Source organism: Haliotis asinina, chromosome 12 (assembly GCF_037392515.1).
Source record: "Haliotis asinina isolate JCU_RB_2024 chromosome 12, JCU_Hal_asi_v2, whole genome shotgun sequence".
Taxonomy (NCBI): domain Eukaryota; kingdom Metazoa; phylum Mollusca; class Gastropoda; order Lepetellida; family Haliotidae; genus Haliotis; species Haliotis asinina.
The window spans coordinates 55,904,518-55,929,131 of record NC_090291.1 but is presented as its reverse complement, the minus strand read 5'-3'; the positions used below and the strand labels follow the sequence as shown (position 1 = coordinate 55,929,131).

The window sequence follows — 24,614 nt, the reverse complement described above, 5'->3', positions numbered from 1 at the left end:
TTTGCTCATGTGTGGTAGAATTATTTCTTCATCGTCTGTTATCACTGATAAATCCCTGTCACCTTTTCTGTACATTGTTGAGCTGGTAAGTAAGTATGGCATGGTTATGTTGTTAAAAAGGTGTGTGTGTGTGTGTCTGTGTGTCTGTGTCTGTGTCTGTGTGTGTGTGCGTGTGCGTGTGCGTGTGTGTTTTCGCCGTGTTGTGTGTTTTTTGTTCTTTGGGATATCCATTCATGTCGTACAGATGGATGTGTGGATCGGGTACGAATTTCCATCAACAATAAATCACCAGCCCCCAAATACATCACTGTATTGCTTCTTCAAGTGTTTGGATAAATCTAGAATGCTCATCCCCACATGGACCGATTGACTGAATCTGATGTGACCCTTGTTCATGTACAATGTCGCAAAGTTGTTATCCAACATTACTCTTTGGTTAAAGGTTTGACTTGTTATCAGTTTCCAGGACAAATAAGATCAGACTATTTTCCTCACATTTTCCTTCATTATAGTTTTCCAATTTATCAAATCATTTGGATAATTGTTCCGTTTGAGACACACATTCGCACGTTGTAATAAGAAACTATCATAGAATATCATAGAGACTTTGCTAGGTTTGATCAAATCATTCCAAGATACCTTCGGTATAATCAGATTGGTTTTTGGGGGTTTTTTTTATGTACATATACCATCTTTCCACTGTTTGGCTATACTAAGGAGAAAATCAAGTACAGTACCCTTAATCAAGTCTTTGAAGGGCATTTAGAAACCAGCAATCAACCGTGACCAAGGAGTGTACCTACCAAGTGCCTGGGACTTATTGATAAATTAATCTCATCTATCTGTGTACATTCTATCTATGTAATTCATGTATAGCCAATCTACCCGTGTACATCCTTATCTACTTGTGTTTGCACATCATCAACCCCCATGTAAACATGCCCATCAACTCTCATGCAGTCATGTACATCATCCTTAATCACCAATCAAGTGTTATGTAAACATCACCCACCATTGGCTTCCATCCTTTTCCCCTATCATGTACATCGTCCTTACCCCCTACCTGTGTTATGTAAACATATCCCATCATCTGTAATGTATTACCATTGGCTTCTATCATTGTTATCATAACTGTCGGGTTCCAATCAGCGCTTGTTTATACTGGCTTCCAGCTTTCGTTAGGTCATTCCACTTGTTACTTTGTTATTGTTTTACCTGTACATATAAATATAGCCCTGTACCCCATTCTCAATCACCTGATGAAGGAGTAAGCATTAACTCCGAAACGTTGTGTTCTCATATAAAGAAGTTGATATCCATAAAATCTTCATTCTTAGTACCCTTAATGCTAAATTTTCCCACAAATGTTAGAAAGGTGTGGTGATTTCAAATATTTCTTGTAAACTACACTACATTTAAAACAGTTATGAATGATCGGGATTGACTGGTTACAATGGTGTTGGCATAGAGTATTTCGCTAATATCATTATTGTTGCACACATATCTTTTCACGTATCTTATGCTGGACATAAAAGGATTGTGTTTTGTAATGTTGGCACATAGTAGAAGATTGTATTGCAAAGGGAAATGGGCAATATCATAGCTATTTTGAAATATATCTTCACAAGCTTAAATGTTAGACAAATCTAGATCTAGTCATACATTAAATGGTCACACATGCTATGATTACAAGAAGAGATAAGTTTGAGCTTTAGAACTTGTCCTTGAGTAATAACGCTAAGAAAGGCAATACTTTCATGATGATTGCAATAACCCAGCCCCTTTGTGGAGACAGCCACTAACTATATCAGTTACTACTTTTAAACTTCCAATAACAAACTAAACGTAAAAATGTTAAATAGGTTTTATTTACTTTACAAAATGAATAATCAAAAGACACTTAATATTAATTAGGGTCATTAACTGTTTTACTTTGAAATAGTTGTCTCTTGTGATGACAAAATCAACACAATCAAGCTGTGCAATTTACATATGCCAAGGACCATTTGTGGATTTTATACAGACATTGTACCAGTCTTTCGGTAGTATTCATATTTTTGCCACGACATGAAATAAGTACCGAAATATGGCAAAATGTAAAGACATCCGGTTATAGCCGTATTTCCTTCTGTATGTTGGCTGTGTAATATTGACTGTTGGATAGTTTGAAATAATATCACATCTGTTTTGCTTTTGTTCTGATTACAAGGAATGGTTTCTTCGTCGTTTTGGTTTCAGTAAAGACTTGAAAGAAAGAAGCATATATATGTATATGTATTTCAGTGATGGACTCTGGAAACGATATGGGGGAGAAAGGACCTGAAGTGATCGTCTTATCTGAAGCCTCTCACAGCAGCAACTCCCAGCAGGTGCAAAAGCCATCAGCGAGAGGAGCATGGGTTTCACAAATCGACTACCTCTTGTCTGTGATTGGCTACTGTGTCGGACTTGGGAACCTGTGGCGCTTTCCCTATATCTGCAAGAGAAACGGAGGAGGTATTTACTTATGAAGGCAATTTGTTGTTTGTTTATCTTTATTGTTTGTTTATCTTTATGACCTTAGTCACGTTGCATCACGTATCGTGATGATATTTATACAATCTTTCGATTAGCATGTAAATATATATTCTAAGTAGTCGTAGCTAAGACTGCGCGATGTCAATGTATGTTTGATTATATCCTTTATCTGTCTATTCTGTTGACATACAGAGAGGCACCTGTGACGAGCAACCTCCTTGGTGCTGGAACATGCTAATAGCCCTTCCCCAATGACAGTGTGTAAACTAAGTGGTTGGAGTGTTTATGTGTGTAATGCGTGTGTTTAGTGTATTCCACAGGCGATATTTCATTAATAACACTAAGGGCGTCCTAAATCCACATACAAATGAACACTAACCTCTCTCTTCAAGGAGCCTTCCTGATCCCATTCATTGTGTGTCTGGTGCTGTGTGGCCTTCCTCTGTTCTTCCTCGAAGTCGCAGTGGGGCAGTTTTCTGGAAAAAGTGCAACCCATGTGTGGAGCGTATGTCCAGTAATGAAAGGTATTTTGAACATTGACAGCTCCTGTTTGATTTGTAGAAGTTTAAAGAGTCACTTCCGCCGGACGCCGCCATTGCATTGATCACTTAGTCACTGATAGACCTGACATGCACTTGTAATCATACTAGCTCATTCAGACTGATTTTTCTACATCAGGTGTTGGGATTGGGATGCTGATAATGTCTGCCGGCACCGTCGTCTACTACACCGCAATCTGCGGGTGGGCACTGTACTACACCGTCTTCTCCTGTCGAGCTGTTCTTCCCTGGACGGACTGTGGCAACTCGTGGAACACTGACAGCTGTGTGAGGAGCCTGCAAGTCATGTCCCAAGGGCGAACTGAAGGTAGGATGTTTTCCCAGGTTTTGCAGAGTAGCCCCTTCCATTTTAAGCGAACACACGCACTGGACTTAGAGAGTGGTGTCAAAATATAAGAAGAAACCATAGTCCATATGCTACCTACAACATTCACGTTCTAGCACGAAACGTGCTCTGAGTAAATGTAGGATCACCTTACTTCAGTATACAAATTGCCAGTGGTGGCATGGCTAACCACATCTACTACTGACACGACCCGTGAAGAACCGGGTTAGAATACTGGCCTTCGGTAACCAATGCTTGTCGTAAGAGACGGGATCGGGGACCCATGCTCTCTGACATGGTTCATACATGTCACCGATTCCCAAATGTGTATGGGTAGAACTTGGGACTTTCTACAGGGGGTATTCCATTGTCATTTGGTGCCTGGACCTGATCATCCAGATTCAGATTATTCCTTAACGGTACGGAATGGCAGGATAGGAGAGCGGAAGAAAATGACAACAATAAAATAATGGCCGGTTATTCAGCCAACTGTATCATGTGTGTCGTTATAGAGTGCGAGAGAAACAAGGACCTTTCGAAGGATTAGTGTCTATCGGGAGGACACCAACAACAAAATAGTTATACTTTTCATAGAGGAGCGTACAGTTCGTCAGATTTGTACTTGTTTGTCAAGTTAAGGATTATTACAACTTACATTCTGCCATATATCACACGCCTTATTACGAAAACGTATTTGGAAATCTTACAAACTGTACCTGAGTTCGTCTTTCTTTCGTATTCAGTCAGCAACTCCATAGTGTTAAATGGAACGGAAGTGAACTCGACACTGACAGAGTACATCAACACTACCATCACTTACAGAAGGAAAGCCAATGACAGCCTGGCCCATACGGCGGCAGAGGAGTTCTTTCAGTAAGCGGAGGCTAAATTTCACTATTTCCAGTCGCTTTCATGATTCCTTACACATCCACATTACAAACATTTCTTCCTAGTTAAAGGTTTCTCTTTTCAAGTGCGACAATATGAAGTACTGAATATACATTTCCCTACAATTTGTGTGAAATTATCGCATCGAAAGTGTCTTATTTGCTTGTAATATCCCAAGCCAGCCATAGAGACACAACAATGCGATACAATGCGTGAGGCTGGAATATTAACGACGGTCTTGTTAGCCCATCTCACCTGATGTGTGTCCAGGTATAGAGGCCTCAGTATCGGTGGATATGTCCATGTTAGCCGATATCAGTGGATGTGTCCATGTTAACACAACTCATCTGATGTGTTACCAGATATAATGTTCTCGGTATCAGTGGGTGTGTCCATGTTAACACAACTCATCTGATGTGTTTCCAAATATAATGTTCTCGGTATCAGTGGATGTGTCCATGTTAACACAACTCATCTGATGTGTTTCCAGGTATAACGTCCTCGGTATCAGTGGGTGTGTCCGTGTTAGCACATCTCACCCAATAATATCCCAAGCCAGCCATAGAAACACAACACGTACAATGCGTGAAGCTGGAATATTAACGACGGTCTTGTCAGTCCATCTCACCTGATGTGTTTCCAGGTATAGAGGCCTCGGTATCAGTGGGTGTGTCCGTGTTAACACAACTCACCTGATGTGTTTTCAGGTACAAAGTCCTCGGTATCACTGGGGGTCTGGAGCAACTGGGCAGCATCAAGTGGGAGTTGGCGCTGTGTCTCTTGGCTTCCTGGGTACTCATCTTCGTATGCATTGTGAAGGGAGTCAAGTCAGTCGGGAAGGTGAGCTGTCCTGTACTGAACATTGACTCTAGCTTTGTCCACACTGGAGATTCATCTGAGCCGGATCATAAGGGATAGCTATTTCAAATCACGAGCTATTTCAAATCAAGATTTTTTAAAAATAATTTAAGTTATCATTTAATTGTTGCAATTTTAAAAGAATTAGATTCGTTAAACGATTGGTAAAGAGTAATAAATACTTTATTGTTGGCGTGTGTGTGTGCGGGGGGGGGGGGGGGGGTCGTAAAGTACTGTAAGAAGCTATTGCCCTCCCGAAGGGGTACGTACGTCCCAAAACATTCAAAGCATTCATTTTTAAACTTTCCGCCTTTTTAATCGCAGAACGGCCCCTTCCTCGTGGTGGGTGCTGGGTAAAGCTAAGAGCCGTTCAAACCCCCGTGTCTATAGAACCCCATTGCTGGTCGCAAGGGGCGATCGAATTGGGCCACGTTTTTGCCGTGGGTAGCGTCCCGTGTCGGTTGTGGACGGTAGTCTGGTGGTTGGGGGCAGTAAGAGCCTGAACCGTGTTCCTGTTGCTCAACACACCACTTCGGCCCTTACTTCACCTTGACGGGTGGTAGATTCGGCCCGATTCTATCGATCGGCTGGTGTATGCACTGTGTATGAACTTGTATGTCATTACACAAATTTAATTTGAAAAAGGTTTACTTTAAAATTTGGGACTTAGCACATTTGTTTATATCAAATGTTAACGATTTTTCAATATGTTGTTTTGAACTTTGCCTAGAGTCTTATGCCCAGAAGGCGGTGGCTCATGGGCCAATCTGGTGGATGTGTTATTTATATCCTTGGTGCTGCAAGTTGGTGACCCACTTGTTTTAGGCATTGTCCTTGTGATACTCCAAGGTGGGTGGCGAGCTCGGATGATGAACCTAGTCATGGCTTACGAAACCCCTATCACTAAGAAAAAACGTCCTTCTTGACACAGATCCTGATAATAATGAAGTAAGACCGTCCACATCTATTGACTATTGGCCACTTTTTATAGTACTTGAGGCCGTTGACAAGACACCCTTGAAGTTGAACCTATTTGCCCTTGCAAGGCAAGCAAGGCACTAACAGCTCATGCGACCATTCATCTTCGTCAAAACAGTGTCCAATATGGAAAGAGCAAATGGCGATTAACAAAATAAAGTTTACCCAAAATATCTCTTTTTCTGAGGCAAAGAAACTGGTGAAGAGATCTGACCTTCCAGAAAGTTATGCTACAAAATTATCATCTGATTCCAGTTCTAAAATAACAAAATCATCCACAGGATGCCAAACTACCTTGACTTCAGTTCCGACTCTCCACGGGTTTTATACCCTGCTATATCATCCAAGACTGAGGAATCACTTCCTACTACGTAAGTCTGATCATAAGTCATCTTCACAGTCACGCTCTGAGTCTCATTCAACAGCTGATAGACTACAAATTGTTAAAACTAAACCCAAACCTAAGTCTGATGCTTCAACGTAACAAAGTGGCAGAGCCCTAAAAGGTCACAAAATAGAATTCAGTTGTTCAACAAATATGGATCTCTTGAAGACATGGACGTATCTGAAAACGTCCATTCTAGGGCACATAGTTTGTCGCCTTCAAAACAAGTGCGGGGTAGATCCCCAATAAATCCCCCCAAAAGATAGTTTATTCCAATAATATTGTACAGTGGAACTGCAGAGGATTGAGGACTAATTTACATGAATTACAGCTATTAGTCCAAGATTTTACACCTTCGGCGATATGTCTCCAAGAGATTTATTTAAAACAAACAGATACATTTGGCCTCCGTCAATTTAATGCATATCATTGTTTTTCACCTCCGGGTGATAGGGCCACTGGTGGATCATCCACTCTAGTCAGACAAAACATTATACAATGTCCTGTTTTACTTAATACTAATATGCAGGTTGTTGCTTTGAGAATTACTTTACATGTAGCATTTACGCTATGCTCACTCTATATTTCGCCGTCTTCGACGTTTGCCAAAACTAATCTTCAAGCCCTGTATTATAATGGGAGATTTATATGGGCAAAACCCACTCTGGGGTAGTGTAACTACAAACACTAAAGGGAAATTGTTGGAGGACTATTGTTCTGACAATGATTTATGTATTTATAGTGATGGTTCCAGCACATATTTACACCCTGTGACAGGAACCTATTCTGTTCTTGACTTGTCAGTCACAAATTCAGAACAACTAAATAAATTCGAATGGTCAGTCAACGATGACCTCTGTGAAGTGACCATTTTCCTACTATACTAAAATCTGTAACTCCATCTGATGTTCCTCCATCGTCAAGGCGAAATTTTAAAAAGGCTAACTGGGCTTTATATGAAACACTGTGTGCGGAGAAACGTAAACCTGAACGTTTTATTGACGTTCCAGATGTTATTGAATGTTTTTTTTTCTGATGAACTGAATTCCATAGCTGATGAGTGTATACCAAATTCCTCTGTAGTTCCACATATTCGAAAACCATGGTTCACCGATGAAAGCAAACAAGCTAAGAAGGCTAGGAAAAAAGCAGAACATTATTTCCGTCGCCATCCCATTGTTCATAATTTCAATAAGTTTAAAATTTTAAATGCTAACGCGGCGTGCTTTTAAACAGAACAAACGTCAATCTTGGTAAAATTATGTATCCAACATAAATTCTCGGACACCCATGTCCAAGGTATGGAACGTGGTCCAGAAAATTAGAGGTAAAGGTACTAAATCTGCTGCCCATCATCTTAAACATGGAGATCAATTACCTACCGATAAATCAGATATTGCTAATAAACTGGGTGAAACTCTGGCTAAACATTCTTCCTCTTCTAATTATGTACCTAAATTTCAGCAATATCAAGAACAAGAAGAAAAGAAAACTATTAATTTCAATTCTGATAATGGGGAAGATTATAATGAAACGTTTTCTATTCATGAACTCCATAGTGCTCTTGATCAAGCTCATGACACTGCTACAGGAGCTGATAACATACATTATCAACTCCTGAAGCACTTACCAGAATCCTGTTTAGAGACGCTCTTATAAATTTTTGATGATATTTGGACTTCCGGGAAAATTACTTCTTCATGGCGTGACGCCATAGTAGTGCCTATACCTAAGACTGGACGTGATCATACGGATCCATCCAATTATCGTCCGATTTCATTAACTAGCTGTGTTTGCAAGACCATGGAACGCATGAGAAATAATCGACTTGTTTGGTACTTGGAAACAAATAACCATATAACAGATATACAATGTGGTTTCCGGAAAAACAGAAGTATTGTCGATCTCTTAGTGCGTTTAGAATCATTTCAGTACTTTTGATCACCTCGTGCGACTGGAATCATTTGTTAATAAACAACATGCTTTGTCTATCTTTTTTGATCTTGAAAAAGCATATGACACTACCTGGAAATATGGCATTTTAAGAGACTTACATGACTTCTGGTTGCCAGGCCGTTTGCCTGAATTTATTGCCAAGTTTTTAAACAACAGACAGTTCCAGGTCCGTGTGGGTTCTACCCTGTCTGATCATTACAATCAGTATCAGGGTGTTCCACAAGGCAGTATTTTGTCTGTCACTTTTTTAGCATCAAGATCGACAGTTTATCTAAAGTTTTAAACGATTCAATTGATAAATTGGGGGGTTTTTTTTGGATGATTTTAATATTTCTTGTCGTGGTAAAAATATGCATACCACTGAACGGCAGTTGTGTTTAAACAAGATATATAATTGGTGTCTTGAAAACGGCTTTAAATTTTCTAAATCAAAATGCATATATTTTTGTCGAAAATACAAACCACATAAAGACCCTGAACTGTCTCTAGATGGCACGCCGATTATAGTTGTGAAGGAAGCTAAGTTCTTGGGTCTAATCTTTGATTCACACTTCACGTTTTTACCGCATATTAAAACACTTTAAACTAAATGCCTCAAAGCACTTATTGAAAGTGGTGTCAAATTGTAAATGGAGAGGGGATCAAGCTACCCTTCTCCATCTATATCGATCACTCGTACGTTGTAAACTTGATTATGGCTTCATCGTCTATGGTGGAGCCTGCAAAAGCAACCTTAAACTTCTTGATTCTGTCCACCATCAAGGTCTGAGACTTTGTCTTGGGTCTTTCCGAACTTCACCTATTGACAGTCTTTACGTTGAGGCCGATGAACCATCTCTTACACAACGCCGTATCAAATTGTCTTTACAATATATCACAAAACTATACTCTAACAAATCTAATCCTGCATATAACTGTGTCTTCAATCCTCTTTATGACGATTTGTTAGCAAAACGTCTTCTCTTGTTCCACCTCTTGGGCTCAGAATAAAACCGTTTATTGCTGATGCTGGTATTGAGCTGGACAATATAGCTCCTTCCCGTCTGCTTTCTTCTCCCCCTTGGCAGTTGGTTAGACCACAGGTTGACCTAATATTAACTACATTTAAAAAAGCAGAAACGAATGAGTTACAGTATAAACAAGAATATAATCAATTGAAACATAAATATCACAATTACAAATCCTTATTTACAGATGGGTCCAAGGACGGTGGGGCCCACTGTCATTGGATCCAGAACAATAGCTTCTAGATTACCAGACAATAGTTCTATTTCTACAGCAGAAGCTAACGCCATATTAACAGCTCTTAAATATATTCAAAGACACCCTAAACGTAAACAGTTTATAATATATTCGCACTCTCTTTCTTGCCTTCAGGCTATTAAAAATATTTCTTGTAAACATCCACTTTTAATTGAAATTATTGAACTGTATAATACTCTTGCTACTGGCCAATATGACATCGTCTTTTGTTGGTTACCCAGTCACGTAGGCATTTCTGGGAATGTGATGACGCTATATTAACGGCTCTTAAATATATTCAAAGACACTCTAAACATAAACAATATATAATCTATTCAGACTCTCTTTCTTGTCTTCGGACGAATAAAAATGTATTATCTAAACATCCACTTTTAATAGAAATTATTGAATTGTATAATGATCTTGCTACTGGCCAATGCGACATCGTCTTTTGTTGGTTACCCAGTCACGTTGGTATGTATGGGAATCTGATGGCCGATCTTGCTGCTAAAGCAGTACTCAGCAAATCTGTGACACCACTTCTTCTTCCATATTCAGATTACAAAGCTTGCATTAGAACGTATATCCGTGACCTGATGCAGAAGTGGGACACTCAAGTAGGAATCAATAAATTACATGAAATAAGACCGTATATTGGTTACACCTACTTGGGTTGTCAGTCCAGATTTGAGGAGGTAATCATGCGACGATGTCGTATTGGCCATACAAGATATACCCATAAGTACCTGTTAAACGGTGAGGATCCTCCATTTTGTATCCCTTGTGGTGAGAGAGTCACGGTCAAGCATATTCTGCTTGACTGTGTTGAATTCTATTTCAATGTGAAAACTGTTAAGGATCTTTTTACAAACGTTAATTCTCACTTAATTATATTTTTTTTCAAAAGAAATTGATTTTTTATTGAATTTTTGAATAATATGTTCTATAAATAGATGTACTTTAATTATTGGTAATTTAGATTTGTGACTTGCATTTTTAGTGGCTGTACCCTAATAGGGGGTTGAAGTATTGTAAAATTATTGTCCTCCTGAGAGGGTACGTAAGTCCACAAACATTCAAAGTAAATTCAAAATTTCCAGGTTTTTAATCGTAGAATAAGTGTTTTTTTACTGTATGGCTAGATTTCCCAAATTGCTGAGGGGAAGATGTAAATCCAGCTAGGGTCCATGCAGGTAGCAAAGGTACTGTAAGTCCCCATGGTCCCTAGTATGGTGATCTACCTTCAGCTGTTGGCGATTTATAGCCTATTTTTATATTGTGTTGTCCCTTCTAGCTAAAATGTGTTATATTTAATTACTAGTTGTACTTGTATATCTGTGATGTTGTAGTTATTTTACTGTCCTTTGTCGACAGAGTTTTAACATATGCATAGATTCCGTTTAAATGTTAAATGTTCTCGTCACGATATGGCTGAGATATAGCCAATGTGACGTTAAATCTTGACTCAATCAGTCACTACTGTCCTTTGTTGGCAGGTTTTTATAATACAAATATATTCCATTTCAGTGTTATGTTCCCGTCACGATATGGCTGAAATATTGCCAATGTGACGTTAAATATTAACTCACTCACTGGTACTCTACCTGGGTGAGGTTAAGGGTTATATCTGGTGCCAATTCCATACTTTATGTAATGTATACATGCAATACTCATGGTTTCTATCTTAGTTCTATATGTGACTGAGGTACAGGGAAAGGGCTAACAGTATATCATGCAGTGGGCGTCCGAGACAAATCTACAGTTTATAGTGGGTGTGATGTGTGAAGTTAATACAGGATGTGTAGTGATTCTACAGTGTGAGTGTGAGTATAGTGTGAAGGGGACGGGTTGCTTAAAATATAGACTGACATCAATATTATTATGTCATATGACGGTGTTTCAAAACAACTGCGGCCACCCCGTCAAAATCACGCTTGGCACATGTTATTCTGATATAATGTAGGAGATTGGAGCTTTGCCAGTGAATCATCGATAAGCCCGTTTTCACGAACATTGTCTCCCAGCAACCATGTGCTTACCACTTTCTCAAATCAACGAAATGATGTGTACAGTGTTTATTGAATAGTGGATTATCAACAAGCGTCTGCCGTGTGGACCAAGCATTACGTCATATTTATTTCACATCTCCTTTCGTCGTGTTGAATTTTGCAATGTTCTTTTGCTGGGTAGGTAGGTAGGTAGGGTTATGTCTGGTATCAATTCCCTATCTATAGTCTGTAGACTTTACTGTTTACGTATATGCAATAATCGTAGTTTCTTTCGAGCTCCATATTTAACATGGGAACTTATTTTAGAATACAGTTGTGATATGTATAATGTTTGCAGAGTACTGATATAAAACTTGCATGTACAGGGCACATGTCTTAGAATAAGTTTAGAGATATGTTGTGTGTAGTTTGAAACATGTTGGTTCCTTGGAATACAGACTGACAGGTATAATGTTTTATCTCTGACAGGTTGTCTACGTGACTGCCACACTTCCCTACATCATCCTCACCATCCTGCTGGTCCGTGGCTTGACGTTACCTGGAGGACCTTCAGGTGCCATGTTCTACCTTACTCCTGACTTCAGCAAACTGCTGGAAATACAGGTGAGTGGCACACACATAATGAAGTTCTACTAGAGTGTCTACTTAAGACGAGTATGGCTTGATCTTGTCCTTGTAATACTAATCGAATTAAGTCTAATCAGGAGCTGAAGTGATGCTACTGTCCCGTTTGCTGCAATAACCTCTATCCACTCAGTCACTACCATTCAGCTATAACCCATCGCCCAAAGTACTCACAAACTTGTAAATCCTACTTACAGGACGCTCTCACAATTCCGAAAGCCTGATTCTGTTACCATTAGGAAGAGGAGCGCGTTGTGCAAGATGCTACAGTCAGTCTGCAAGTCAAGCGTAATGAGACGTTTCAAACATAACCGTAATATAACAGCTTAGTAAAGCAATTTCTGGAACAGTTTTTCACACATAGAAATCTGTCTGTAAAGGTCATTCTTTTCACCCAGAATATCCGGTGTTGATCTGTCTGGAAGCTGAATCTATATGGCTGCTGACTGACTGTAGTGGCATTATCTCTGGTACTCCAGTGTATACTTTGCCATTGTTCTGTAGATGAAATTATCACGCAATTTCTAACTATCACTGTTTACATACTGTAGGTACTTTTATTTCAATACAATTTCCACTCTTCGGATTGGCCCAGTAGGCCACATGACAGTTTTGATACTAATGTCAACCTCGGCACGTCGCAAGATGTTGATGTGATATTCTAAGCACCTCCCGTGGCAAAAAATACATTTGGGGTATTCCAGCTGTGAACTCCGCACTGCGCGCGTCAGACAAGATACGGAAGAGACATAGGCATCGCTTTGTCCCTGTGACTTTTGGTTTAGAGTGACGTCCCATCTGCATCAAAATGGAAGATGACACTACTTATATTGAGGTTACCAAATGTTTTCCCATAGACATCTATAGTAACCTTATATTTTTATACAAATATCCAGGCTATCAACAGCCAAGCCATGTACAATTCAATGATTTCAATTAAAAGTGGATGTTTTCATGATAACTTTTTAATCACTTGAAGACAAGAAAGAGAGTCTGAATAGATTAGGTATTGTTTATGTTACAGACAGAATGATGATGGTGCCAGATCTTGGACTAATAGATGTAACTCATTATAATTAGTCTTCAATCCTCTACAGTTCCAATGTACTGTGTGTTTGGAAGACATTATCCTTTCGGTGGGTTGATTGGGGATCTACCCCTTGCTTTTTTGGAGGGCGACAAGCCATGTGCCCTGGGGTTCACGTTTTCTGACACATCCATATCCTCGAGTGAACCATATTTGTTGCACAGTTTGATTCTATTGTCTGACCCTTTCACGGCTCTGCCACTTAGGATCTGTTTTTTTTGTTTGTTTGTTTGTTTTGGAAGCATAGCTTTCTTTAGGTTCAAAACTTTAGACCAGCTTTTTGGCATCTGCAGAACTAATGTTTCGGGTGAATTTTAGTTTGTTGATCTCCATGTTATACTTTCAGACAGGACATTCTTAAGAAAATGATGAATGGGCACCAGTGCAGTTTGTACATTTCTTAATGTTACTGTCACAATATCCTGTTGCATGTGTCTTTTCACCAAAATGAGCACAAACAACAGACAATGTACAGTTATTAACCCCATGGCCGAATCTTTGGCATTTGAAGCGCTGAAGAGGGTTTGGAACGTACATTTCAACTTTGATGTTACAGTATCCTGCTTTTAGTGATTTTGGAACATTTGGAGAAGAGAAAGAGAACAAATGTGTATTTGTGTTTACGGTAGCATCATTTCTACGGGTTGTAAAACGTTTGACATAAAGGACACCTTGATCCTTCATCTGCGACACGATGTCAAGTTCTGACATATCAGCAAACAAACGTTCAAGGTCCCTGACAATTCCTATGCTCGTGTTAAATGTTTTGTGAGCCGAGATCGTAATTAGAATGCTGACAAAAGATTTAGTACTCATAAGCTTGGTGGCTTGCTGCCTTTTTGCACACTTAACCAGCAGAGCACCGGAACGTAATCGCCTAATATTCTTAACATCACCGGCGATGCCATGTATGCCTTTAGCTACAGCAAAAGGATTCAACTTCAAAGGTGTCTTGTCATTAAGTCTCAACGACGAGAAAACGTGGCCAGTAATCAATTGAGTTGGGCAGCCTGTTGTCAGTTTCAACGGGATCAGTATCAAGTTGACGCTTGCTCTTTTTCGAGGGGTTTCGTAAGCCATGTTTAGTTAGTTAGATTTTATCATCTGAGCTCGCCACCCACCACGGAATACTACAAGGACAATGCTAAACGCAAGTGGGTCTACGACTTGCACCACCAAGGATACTCAGATGATATACTCTAGCAGAAGAATTATAAATAACGAATGCACCAGATTAGTGGCACATGAACCATCGCATTCTGGCATAAGACTCTAGGCAAAGTTCACATGATCATAATTCACAATCCAAAAAGTTACAGATCAACAGTATTGCCAAGACCGAAATTCAAAACAATTCAAAATCAAATTTGTGCAATGTCACATACACAGTCCACGCACAGGGCTTAGCATGACCAGCTGATTGGTTGAACCGGGCCCATTCAACCACCCGTCTAGGTGAAGTCAGGGCCAAAGTGGGCAATAGGAACACGGTTCCAGGCCCTCAACCACCAGGATCCCTTCCCCCACAGTATCAGGGCCGCAACCCACGGCAAACGGGTTGGTGGACCAAATATGCCCCCGGATCCACACGGGCGGTTGGCGAGCACTTAGCGTTACCCAGCACCAACCACGAGGAGGTGGCTCGCCACGGGTGCCAGTTCACACTGGAAAATGATTATTCCCGTGTTTACTCAAATTCGAGTAAAAACTCAAACTTAAGTCAAAACTAAGACTTAATTGTAAGTTTGTTTCGAGAAATCGGTGCGTGGCCAATCGATTCTCGACTGTTGAACCCTTAAGTCCCCTTGTAGGTGAATCCCCCTTCCGTACTAGATGTGTATGTGTGACCCTGGGGTTGACATTATTGGTCAGTGACAGTAATATCCGCAAGTTTATCACAGTTGTGTGATCAAATACAGGTTCATTTCTACGTATGGGAGCATCCACACCCTGACTCATTCAGGAATTATGTTTCAATTCTCGTTCAATTATGACGACTCAATTTTCATGGTGATTCATAAGCACATGCGCAGTCATCACGGTAACAGTTACACGATTGGACACACTCGGTTTGTTTACAAACGACATTGTGCGGCTGTAATGCAGCTGAAACAAGGATATATTCATGGTATAGTCACAACTGCACAATTGACTCTGCTTTTACCAGACATTTCAAATGGATGTAGAAAGGGTTCTGCCGTTTCTGTTTGTATATGTTTTTTTTACCAGAATAAGTCGTACTGCATAAAGTGTATGTTCATCTGTGCTATGTTACTTTAGGATCGCCTTAGGACTGTCTGCAAGAAGCTGTATCCACGTTTCTCAGTTACCACTAGCGACTCCAGCCGAACACGGAATCGAATCACTCTGTGCTAATGTGCTGGGCTTCCTGAAAAGTGTTATTATTGATCTTCTAATGTCAATGATTATTTCGAAATGATCTGAATTTCGACGACATTACAAACATACTTATTTCACATCCCAAGCTGACATTGATATTACCACTTCAACTCACAAAACGTCCACGCTAACACTTCATGACCTGTCGTCAGTTATGTAAAGACTGTGATGATAATAATGAACGTAACTTAAGCATTTTATTTTGTCAACTATCACTGGTATTTTGTCAATTATACATTGCAGGATGACTCTCGAATAAGTGAGTTAATATTTAACGTTTATTACTCGCCCGTTGAAGATATTGCAGTGTAACATTTTTTCGGCAATATTGCACTAGTGTAATACCGCTTGACGTATGACGTCAAAATGGTTCAAACTTGTGACGTCACAATGCTAATGCCGATGTCACAATTTTACTAGACCCTGCTTGACTCGCGGAAAGCTGAGAGTCCTCACGCTGTAGGGAATTTCGCGGCAGTTTCTGTCAATTTATGTTGGCGAGTAAATAACTGAGTTAACAGTGATAATACTTTTATATTCTTTACAGAGTCTATTGAATGTTGTAATGTGAATGTTAATGTTTTAGAATGTTATCGAGTGTCGAGTTTCTTAATGAGGTTTCTAAAATGGAACCTGTTTTGCCAAGTGAGCTCAAATAGATCTTACTTTATATACGTGTACCTGTAGTAGCGGGTAGGGGTTAATGTTGGTGGAGGGGTGCACACAACACAACGCTACTGGTGGTTACAGCTGACAGCCATTTATTCCAGTTAAAATGGACGGTTGAAGTCACCCTGAAAACATACATACATGTAACTACATATTTGAGCATAGCTTCATAACATGGCATACATATAAGAGTATTACATTTTCCATATATTCACGGAATACAGCTAGCCCTGATAATGCACTAGCAAAATACATTTCAAAATATAATTAGCAACATGAAAGATTTCATACATATATAAATCATTTAGGATATCCAATAAATATATCACACATATACCTGAGGAAAATGCGTAAAGTTTATTACTTATATAGTCCTGTAACGTACAGTTACCACTGTGTGGCAATGAGTGAATACAACCTCTCATGCAGTCGTGTAGTCGCAGATCATTCTAAAAAAGTAAGACACAGCCTTGATTATACTAATAATGGTATGTAAGATACGTTATAATAAAATCAACACATCTCACACCTACCCTCACCATTTCATATCACACGATTATACATTCACACCATGTGTTAATTTTGTCTAGTTACTTTCAGACTGGTAAAGACCAACTGCATATGCCATAATTAATGTAAATAGGTAATTGATATTCAGTGACGTAATTTAGATAAGTTTCACTCCTTGGGATAACTTTTCGCCATTTCCGCTAAAACCACTTGTTTGATTGGAGTCCATCCCAGGGTTAATTGATCTTGAGATTTGGTTTCCTCGACAATTCTGGGCTGGATGGTTGTCGTTCCCACATCTTGAACATGCATGCTTGAATCTGCATTGTCTACGAAAACAGGAAGCATAATTGAAGGAGTTGCATGTGACCTGCCTTTTATTACCTGGTCGCTGAAACTGTCTACTCAATCCTCTGTTTTGTGTGGTAGAACTCGGGTTTTGCTGCGCTAAGGGATCTTGCACATACAGCATCCATAGTTCTACATTGACGGTGCCCCATGGACTGCCTGGACACCTAGCTTGCCGTAACCTAACTTGCTCATCATATAATCTCCATCCATATCCGGGATGTCGAGTTGCTGCCGTTCTAATGGTGTTCATGTACTTAAGCATGCCTTGAGTAGCCTCCGGGTGTGCGAGAATGTAAATGCTCATGTAAACAGTAAATGCTGGCGTCCACTCAAAAATGTTCTGCACCCTTTTACCTGTTGACTTTGGTTTGAGCTCGAGTTGACCTCCCATGTTCACAAACACTGCTGACGTACATGCATAATCCTCCAGTTCCCTGTCTGATTTCAGCAATAAAGATAGATTGGCGTACTCACCTTTCCATATTTTCTCCTTGAGCGCGATTGGGAGATTCACACCTAGATCATCAACCCCACACTGAGTCAACCCGGGTACATCACCGCCAGAAGCTGACAAAATCTGAGGTGGCCATGTTTGCGTACTTAACGGGGAATTTGCTGCAAAGGCTGTGAGGGTTTGGGAACAGGAATATCTGTCTGCTGTAAAGAATGCGAATTAGCATCAACTATGTGTGGATCAAATGATATGTCAATATACTCACCGCCTGTGGGCAATGCCCCACCGTGACTCCCGTTCGGTTCTGCTGGCCTCACCTCGTCCGGAACCACGCGGTCTCGGCTCGCGTCAGCGGTCCTGCTCTCTCTCACCGCCTCGTCCTCGGTCGCTCGCCTCGATTTTCTGGCTGCTTCATGCCGTCTTTTCCCTGTTATCTTGTGTCCTGGCACTGTAGTCACGTTTCCGCGCTTTCTCTTCGCCTCTCTAGTCCCTGGCATGTCGACACCATCAAACCTTTCACTCTCAGCAATTGAATTGTGTGTTGCCTGAATGGCGCACTCAAAAGAGGACATTCAAACCATATGCATTTATCCCCCTTTCTTGAAAGGGAACAAGGGCTTGGATAACTGTGAGCCATTTTAGCCCGACACACAGAGTTACGTCCCATTGCAATAGTCGTTAATCCATACATTGGTATATACAAGGAAAATTTAAGTTCATATAATCGAACCTTACACCTGAAATTACTGAAATAAAATATTTTATCCTGTAGGGATAAAAGTAATTAAATTACTTATCCAACCGACTGTACTGATAGTTGGAGAACAATAAATGCATTTAGTTATGGAACATTAGTCACGAAAGGAATAATATAACACTTCTGTAAGGAGTACACTATATACAATACCATAAATACATATACAATATATGTACTAACCTGAGAAATAAACTCATTAAACCCCAGAAATGTTCCACAAAACATCCAAGATCCTGACCTGATCCACCTCTTTAAATTATCTGTGTTGACTGTCAACAAGCTATGTGTGACACAAACCTTTAAAACTTAGCAGACAGTAGGTGGCAAGCTGACCAGAGAAACTGAGACAGGACAAAAGAAGCATGTGCAGAGTGAAAGCAGAACCTGGCCTGACCCAGTAGAGTGGCTATCGTTAATTTGAGTGATTGTGGGTGCATGGATACATTTAACTGTACACATAAAAGCTGACACCTATACACTAGATATTGACTATATACATGTACTTAAACTTGAAACGTATACACTATGAAACTTATTATGATTAAAACATGACTTGGCCACATACCTTTTCTCCAAAAGCTTCATTAAATGACGGCACCCGTGGCGAGCCACCTCCTCGTGGTGGGTGCTGGGTCACGCTAAGAGCTCGCCGACACCCCCATAGTGGACCCGGGGGGATATTTGGTCCACCAACCCGTTTGCCGTGGGTTGCGGCCTGTGTCGGCGGAGGAGGGGATCCTGGTGGTTGAGGGCAATAGGGGCCTGCAATCGTGTTCCTGTTGCTCAATACACCACTTTGGCCCTGACTTCACCTAGACGGGTGGTCGAATAGGCCCGGTTCGACCAATCGGCTGGTCACGCCAAGCCCTGTGCTACATTTGTTTACTGTTGTGAGAAAATTACGAAATTATAACATGTCTAAAGACTTGGCGAATGTTTTGATCTTAATGTTGTTTGTTTTTGCCTAGAGTCGTATGCCAGAAGGCGGTGGCTCATGGGCCAATCTGGTGGAACTATTAATCTTTTAATTTTTCTGCTGGAGTATATCAACCGGGTATCCTTGGTGCTGCATGCTGGAGATCCGCTTGTTATTAGCATTGTCCTTGTGATACTCCGTGGTGGGTGGGGAGCTCGGATGATGAAATCTCAACCCTAAATATGGCTTATGAAATCCCCACAAAAAAAACCAAACGTCCTCTTGAAAATGATGTTGATGATAATGACCTTCGACCGTCCAGATCAATTGAGTTTTGGCCACGCTTTCTTGTGATCGAATCTGCTGATAAAACGCCTCTAAAATTGAACCCGTTTGCAGTTGCCAAAGGTATTCAAGGTATTGCCGGGGAAGTTAAGAACATTAAACGGCTACGTTCAGGTGCACTGCAGGTTGAGTGTGGGAAACGGCAGCAGTCAGTCAATTTGATGAGCATAGAATCGTTTGTTGGAATTCCGGTTACTGTATCTGCTCATAAGACGTTAAACACGAGCAAAGGAATCATCAGAGACCGTGATCGGTTGTTTTCTGACATGACAGAACTTGACATCATGACTGAAATGAAAGATCAAGGTGTGCTCGATGTCAAACGCTTTTCAGTCCGCAAAAACAATGAAAGTGTTCCAACCAATACTTATCTGTTCTCCTTTTCATCTCCGACAGCTCCAAAATCACTGAAGGCTGGTTACTGCAACATCAAGGTTGACGTGTACATTCCTAACCCGCTCAGGTGTTTTAAATGTCAGAAGTACGGCCATGGTGTAAATACTTGTACATTGTCCGTTGTGTGTGCCCACTGTGGTGAGAAGACACACACAACAGAAGATTGTACCAGTGATTTTAAAAAATGCACCAACTGCTCAGGCGACCATTCCTCATTTTCTAAACAATGTCCTGTTTGGAAAGAACAAATGGAAATTAATAGAATCAAATTCACTCAAAATATCTCTTTTTCCGAGGCCAAAAATATAGTAAAAAGATCTGATCTTCCAGAAAGCTATGCTGCAGTAGCAAAAACAACATTGGAGTCACGCTCTAAAATAACAAAATCATCCACAGGCTGCCAAACTACCTTGACTTGGGTAAATTGCGATTCTCCACAGCTTTTGTACCCTGCTATATCATCGCAGACTGAGGAACCACTCCCTAGTAGCTCAAAGTCGTCTTCTGATCACAAATCATCATCATCTCAGTCACATTCAAGGTCTCAATCAACATCTGATAGTCAGCAAACGGTGAAAAGTAAACCAAAGCCAAAGCCTGATGCTTTAAAACAACACAGTAGCAGAGCTCCTAAGGGGTCAAAATAAAAATCAATTGTACAATAAATATGGGTCTCTTGAAGATATGGACGTTTCTGAAAACGTCCATTCTAGGGCACATAGCTTGTCGCCCTCCAAAAGAGTGCGGGGTAGATCCCCAATATATCCCCCCAAAAGATAGTTTATTCCAATAATATTGTACAGTGGAACTGCAGAGGATTGAGGACTAATTTACATGAATTACAGCTATTAGTCCAAGATTTTATACCTTCAGCGATATGTCTCCAAGAGACATATTTAAAACAAACAGATACATTTAATTTTCGTCAGTTTAATGCATATCATTGTTTTGCACCTCCGGGTGATCGGGCCACTGGCGGATCATCCATTCTAGTCAAACAAAACGTTATTCAAAGCCCTGTTTCACTTAATACTAATATGCAGGCTGTTGCAGTGAGAATTACGTTACATGTAGCGTTTACGCTATGCTCTCTTTATATTTCTCCGTCTTCGACGTTTGCCAGAACTGATATTCAAGCTCTATATGATCAGCTCCCGAAGCCCTGTATTATAATGGGAGATTTAAATGGGCACAACCCACTCTGGGGTAGTGTAACTACAAACACTAAAGGGAAATTCTTGGAGGACTTTTGTTCTGACAATGATTTATGTATTTATAATGATGGTTCCAACACATATTTACACCCTGGTACAGGGACCTATTCTGCTCTTGACTTGTCATTGACAAATTCAGAACTACTTAATGAATTCGAATGGTCAGTCCACGATGACCTCTGTGGAAGTGACCATTTTCCTACTATGTTAAAAGCTGTAACTCCATCCGATGTTCCTCCATCATCAAGACGAAATTTTAAAAAGGCTAACTGGGCTTTGTATGAAACACTGTGTGCTGAAAAACTTAAACCTGAAAGTTTTATTGACGTTCCTGATGCTATTAAATCTTTTTTCTGATGAATTGAATTCCATAGCTGATGAGTGTATACCAAATTCCTCTGTAGTTCCACACATAAGAAAACCATGGTTCAACGATGAGTGCAAACAAGCTAGGAAGGCAAGGAAAAAAGCAGAACATTATTTCCGTCGCCATCCTATGGTGCATAATTTAAATAAATTTAAAATTTTAAATGCTAAAGCACGGCGTACTTTTAAACAGAACAAACGCCAATCTTGGCAACATTATGTATCCAAACTAAATTCTCGGACACCCATGTCCAAGGTATGGAACATGGTCCAGAAAATCAAAGGTAAAGGTACTAAATCTACTGTCCATCATCTTAAACATGGAGATCAGTTGCTTACTGATAAATCAGATATTGCTAATACACTAGGTGAAACCCTTGCTAAACACTCGTCCTCTTCAAATTATGTACCAAAATTCCAGCAATATCAAAAACAACAAGAAAAGAAAACTATTAATTTCAATTCTGATAATGGGGAAGATTATAATGAAACATTTTCTATTCATGAACTCCATACTGCTCTTGATCAAGCTCATGACACTGCTACAGGAGCTGATAACATACATTATCAACTCCTGAAGCACTTACCAGAATCCTGCCTAGAAACTCTTCTCAATATTTTTGATGATATTTGGACATCGGGTAACTTTCCTCCTTCATGGCGTGACGCCATAGTAGTACCAATACCTAAACCTGGACGTGATCATACGGATCCGTCCAATTATCGTCCGATTTCACTAACTAGCTGTGTTTGCAAGACCATGGAACGTATGATAAATAATCGACTTGTTTGGTACTTGGAAACAAATAACCTTATCACAGATATACAGTGTGGTTTCCGTAAAAATAGAAGCACTGTCGATCCAGTGCGACTGGAATCATTTGTTAAAAACGCACTAATTAACAAACAACATGCTGTGTCCATCTTTTTTTATCTTGAAAAAGCTTATGACACAACCTGGAAACATGGCATTTTGAAGGATTTACATGACTTCGGTTTGCGAGGTCGTTTGCCTGAATTCATTGCTAAATTTTTAAATAACAGGCAATTTCAAGTCCGCGTGGGTTCTACCCTGTCTGATCATTATAATCAGGATCAGGGTGTTCCACAAGGCAGTATTTTGTCTGTCACTCTTTTTAGCGTCAAGATCAACAGTTTATCGAAGGTTTTAAATGATTCAATAGATGGATCACTTTTTGTGGATGATTTTAATATTTCTTGCCGTGGTAAGAATATGCATACTATTGAACGGCAACTGCAGCTGTGTTTAAACAAAATTGATAAATGGTGTCTTGAAAACGGCTTTAAATTTTCTAAATCAAAAACCAATTGTATGCACTTCTGTCGTAAATACAAACCCCATAAAGAACCAGAACTATTTCTCAGTGGTACCCCAATCAAAGTCGTCAAGGAGGCCAAGTTCTTGGGACTTATTTTCGACTCACATTTGACCTTTTTGCCGCATATTAAATCCCTTAAAGCCAAATGCCTGAAGGCACTCGATTTATTAAAAGTTGTTTCACATTCAAAATGGGGAGGGGATCAATCTACCCTTCTTCACTTATATAGATCACTGATCCGATCTAAACTTGATTACGGCTCCATCGTCTATGGTGGCGCTTGTCAAAGCAACCTAAAACTACTTGATCCTGTGCACCACCAAGGCCTAAGACTTTGTCTGGGTTCTTTTAGAACCTCTCCTATCGACAGTCTATACGTCGAAGCTGATGAGCCTTCTCTCAACTTACGTCGTATCAAACTATCTTTACAATACATTACAAAATTAGCTTCTAATGAGTCTAACCCCGCATTTAATTGTGTTTTTAATCCTGTCTATGAGGATTTGTATAACAAAAAGTCTTCCCTTGTTCCGCCTCTTGGGCTCAGAATTAAGCCATTTCTTGCTGCTTCTAGCATTGAGCTGGACCATATAGCTCCTTCCCGTCTTCTTTCTTCTCCTCCTTGGCAGTTGGTTAGGCCCCAAGTTGACCTAACATTAACATCACTTTAAAAATCAGAAACGAATGACTTACAGTATAAACAAGAATATAATCAATTGAAACATAAATATAGCAATTATAAATCCTTATTTACAGATGGGTCCAAGGACGGTGGCGCAGTAGCTTGTGCCACTGTCATTGGATCCAGAACAATATCTTCTAGATTACCAGATAACAGTTCTATTTTTACAGCAGAAGCTAACGCCATATTAACAGCTCTTAAATATATTCAAAGACACCAGAAACGTAAACAATATATAATCTATTCTGATTCTCTTTCTTGCCTTCAGGCTATTAAAAATTTATCATGTAAACATCCACTTTTAATTGATATTATTGAATTGTATAATGATCTTGCTACTGGCCAGTACGACATCGTCTTCTGTTGGTTACCAAGCCACGTTGGCATTTCTGGTAACACAATGGCTGATCTTGCTGCCAAGGCAGCACTCAACAAATCTGTGACACCACTTCTTATTCCTTACACTGATTACAAAGCCACCATTAGATCTTATATCCGTGATCTGATGCAAAAGAAGTGGGACACCCAAGTAGGTACAAATAAATTACATGAAATAAAACCGTATATTGGTTACACCTACTTGGGTTGTCAGTCCAGATTTGAAGAGATTATTTTAAGACGATGTCGTATTGGTCACACAAGATATACCCATAAATATTTACTTAAAGGTGAGGATCCTCCATTTTGCATCCCTTGTGATGAGGGAACCACGGTCAAGCATATCCTGCTCGACTGTGTTGAATTCTCCATCACAAGGGATAAATATTTTAATGTAAAAACAATGT

General features: G+C 40.0%; 2 protein-coding genes across 2 annotated transcripts in view; one reads left to right on the top strand and one right to left on the bottom strand.

The window, feature by feature from the left end:
• The first annotated feature begins 2,285 nt into the window (after positions 1-2,285).
• LOC137258672 (sodium- and chloride-dependent glycine transporter 1-like) overlaps positions 2,286-24,614 on the top strand; it is a 49,572-nt gene continuing 27,243 nt past the window's right edge. The window contains exons 1-6 of the mRNA XM_067796363.1: positions 2,286-2,496; positions 2,910-3,041; positions 3,196-3,384; positions 4,146-4,275; positions 4,998-5,130; positions 12,187-12,321. Coding sequence (XP_067652464.1) covers positions 2,286-2,496; positions 2,910-3,041; positions 3,196-3,384; positions 4,146-4,275; positions 4,998-5,130; positions 12,187-12,321 — 930 coding nt within the window. The remainder of the gene's footprint in view (positions 2,497-2,909; positions 3,042-3,195; positions 3,385-4,145; positions 4,276-4,997; positions 5,131-12,186; positions 12,322-24,614) is intronic.
• LOC137258622 (uncharacterized) lies at positions 17,166-18,310 on the bottom strand. The gene is made up of 2 exons (XM_067796319.1): positions 18,079-18,310; positions 17,166-17,983 (listed from the first exon to the last, which is right to left on the bottom strand). Exons 1-2 carry the CDS (start codon positions 18,308-18,310, stop codon positions 17,166-17,168), a joined length of 1,050 nt encoding a protein of 349 aa, XP_067652420.1.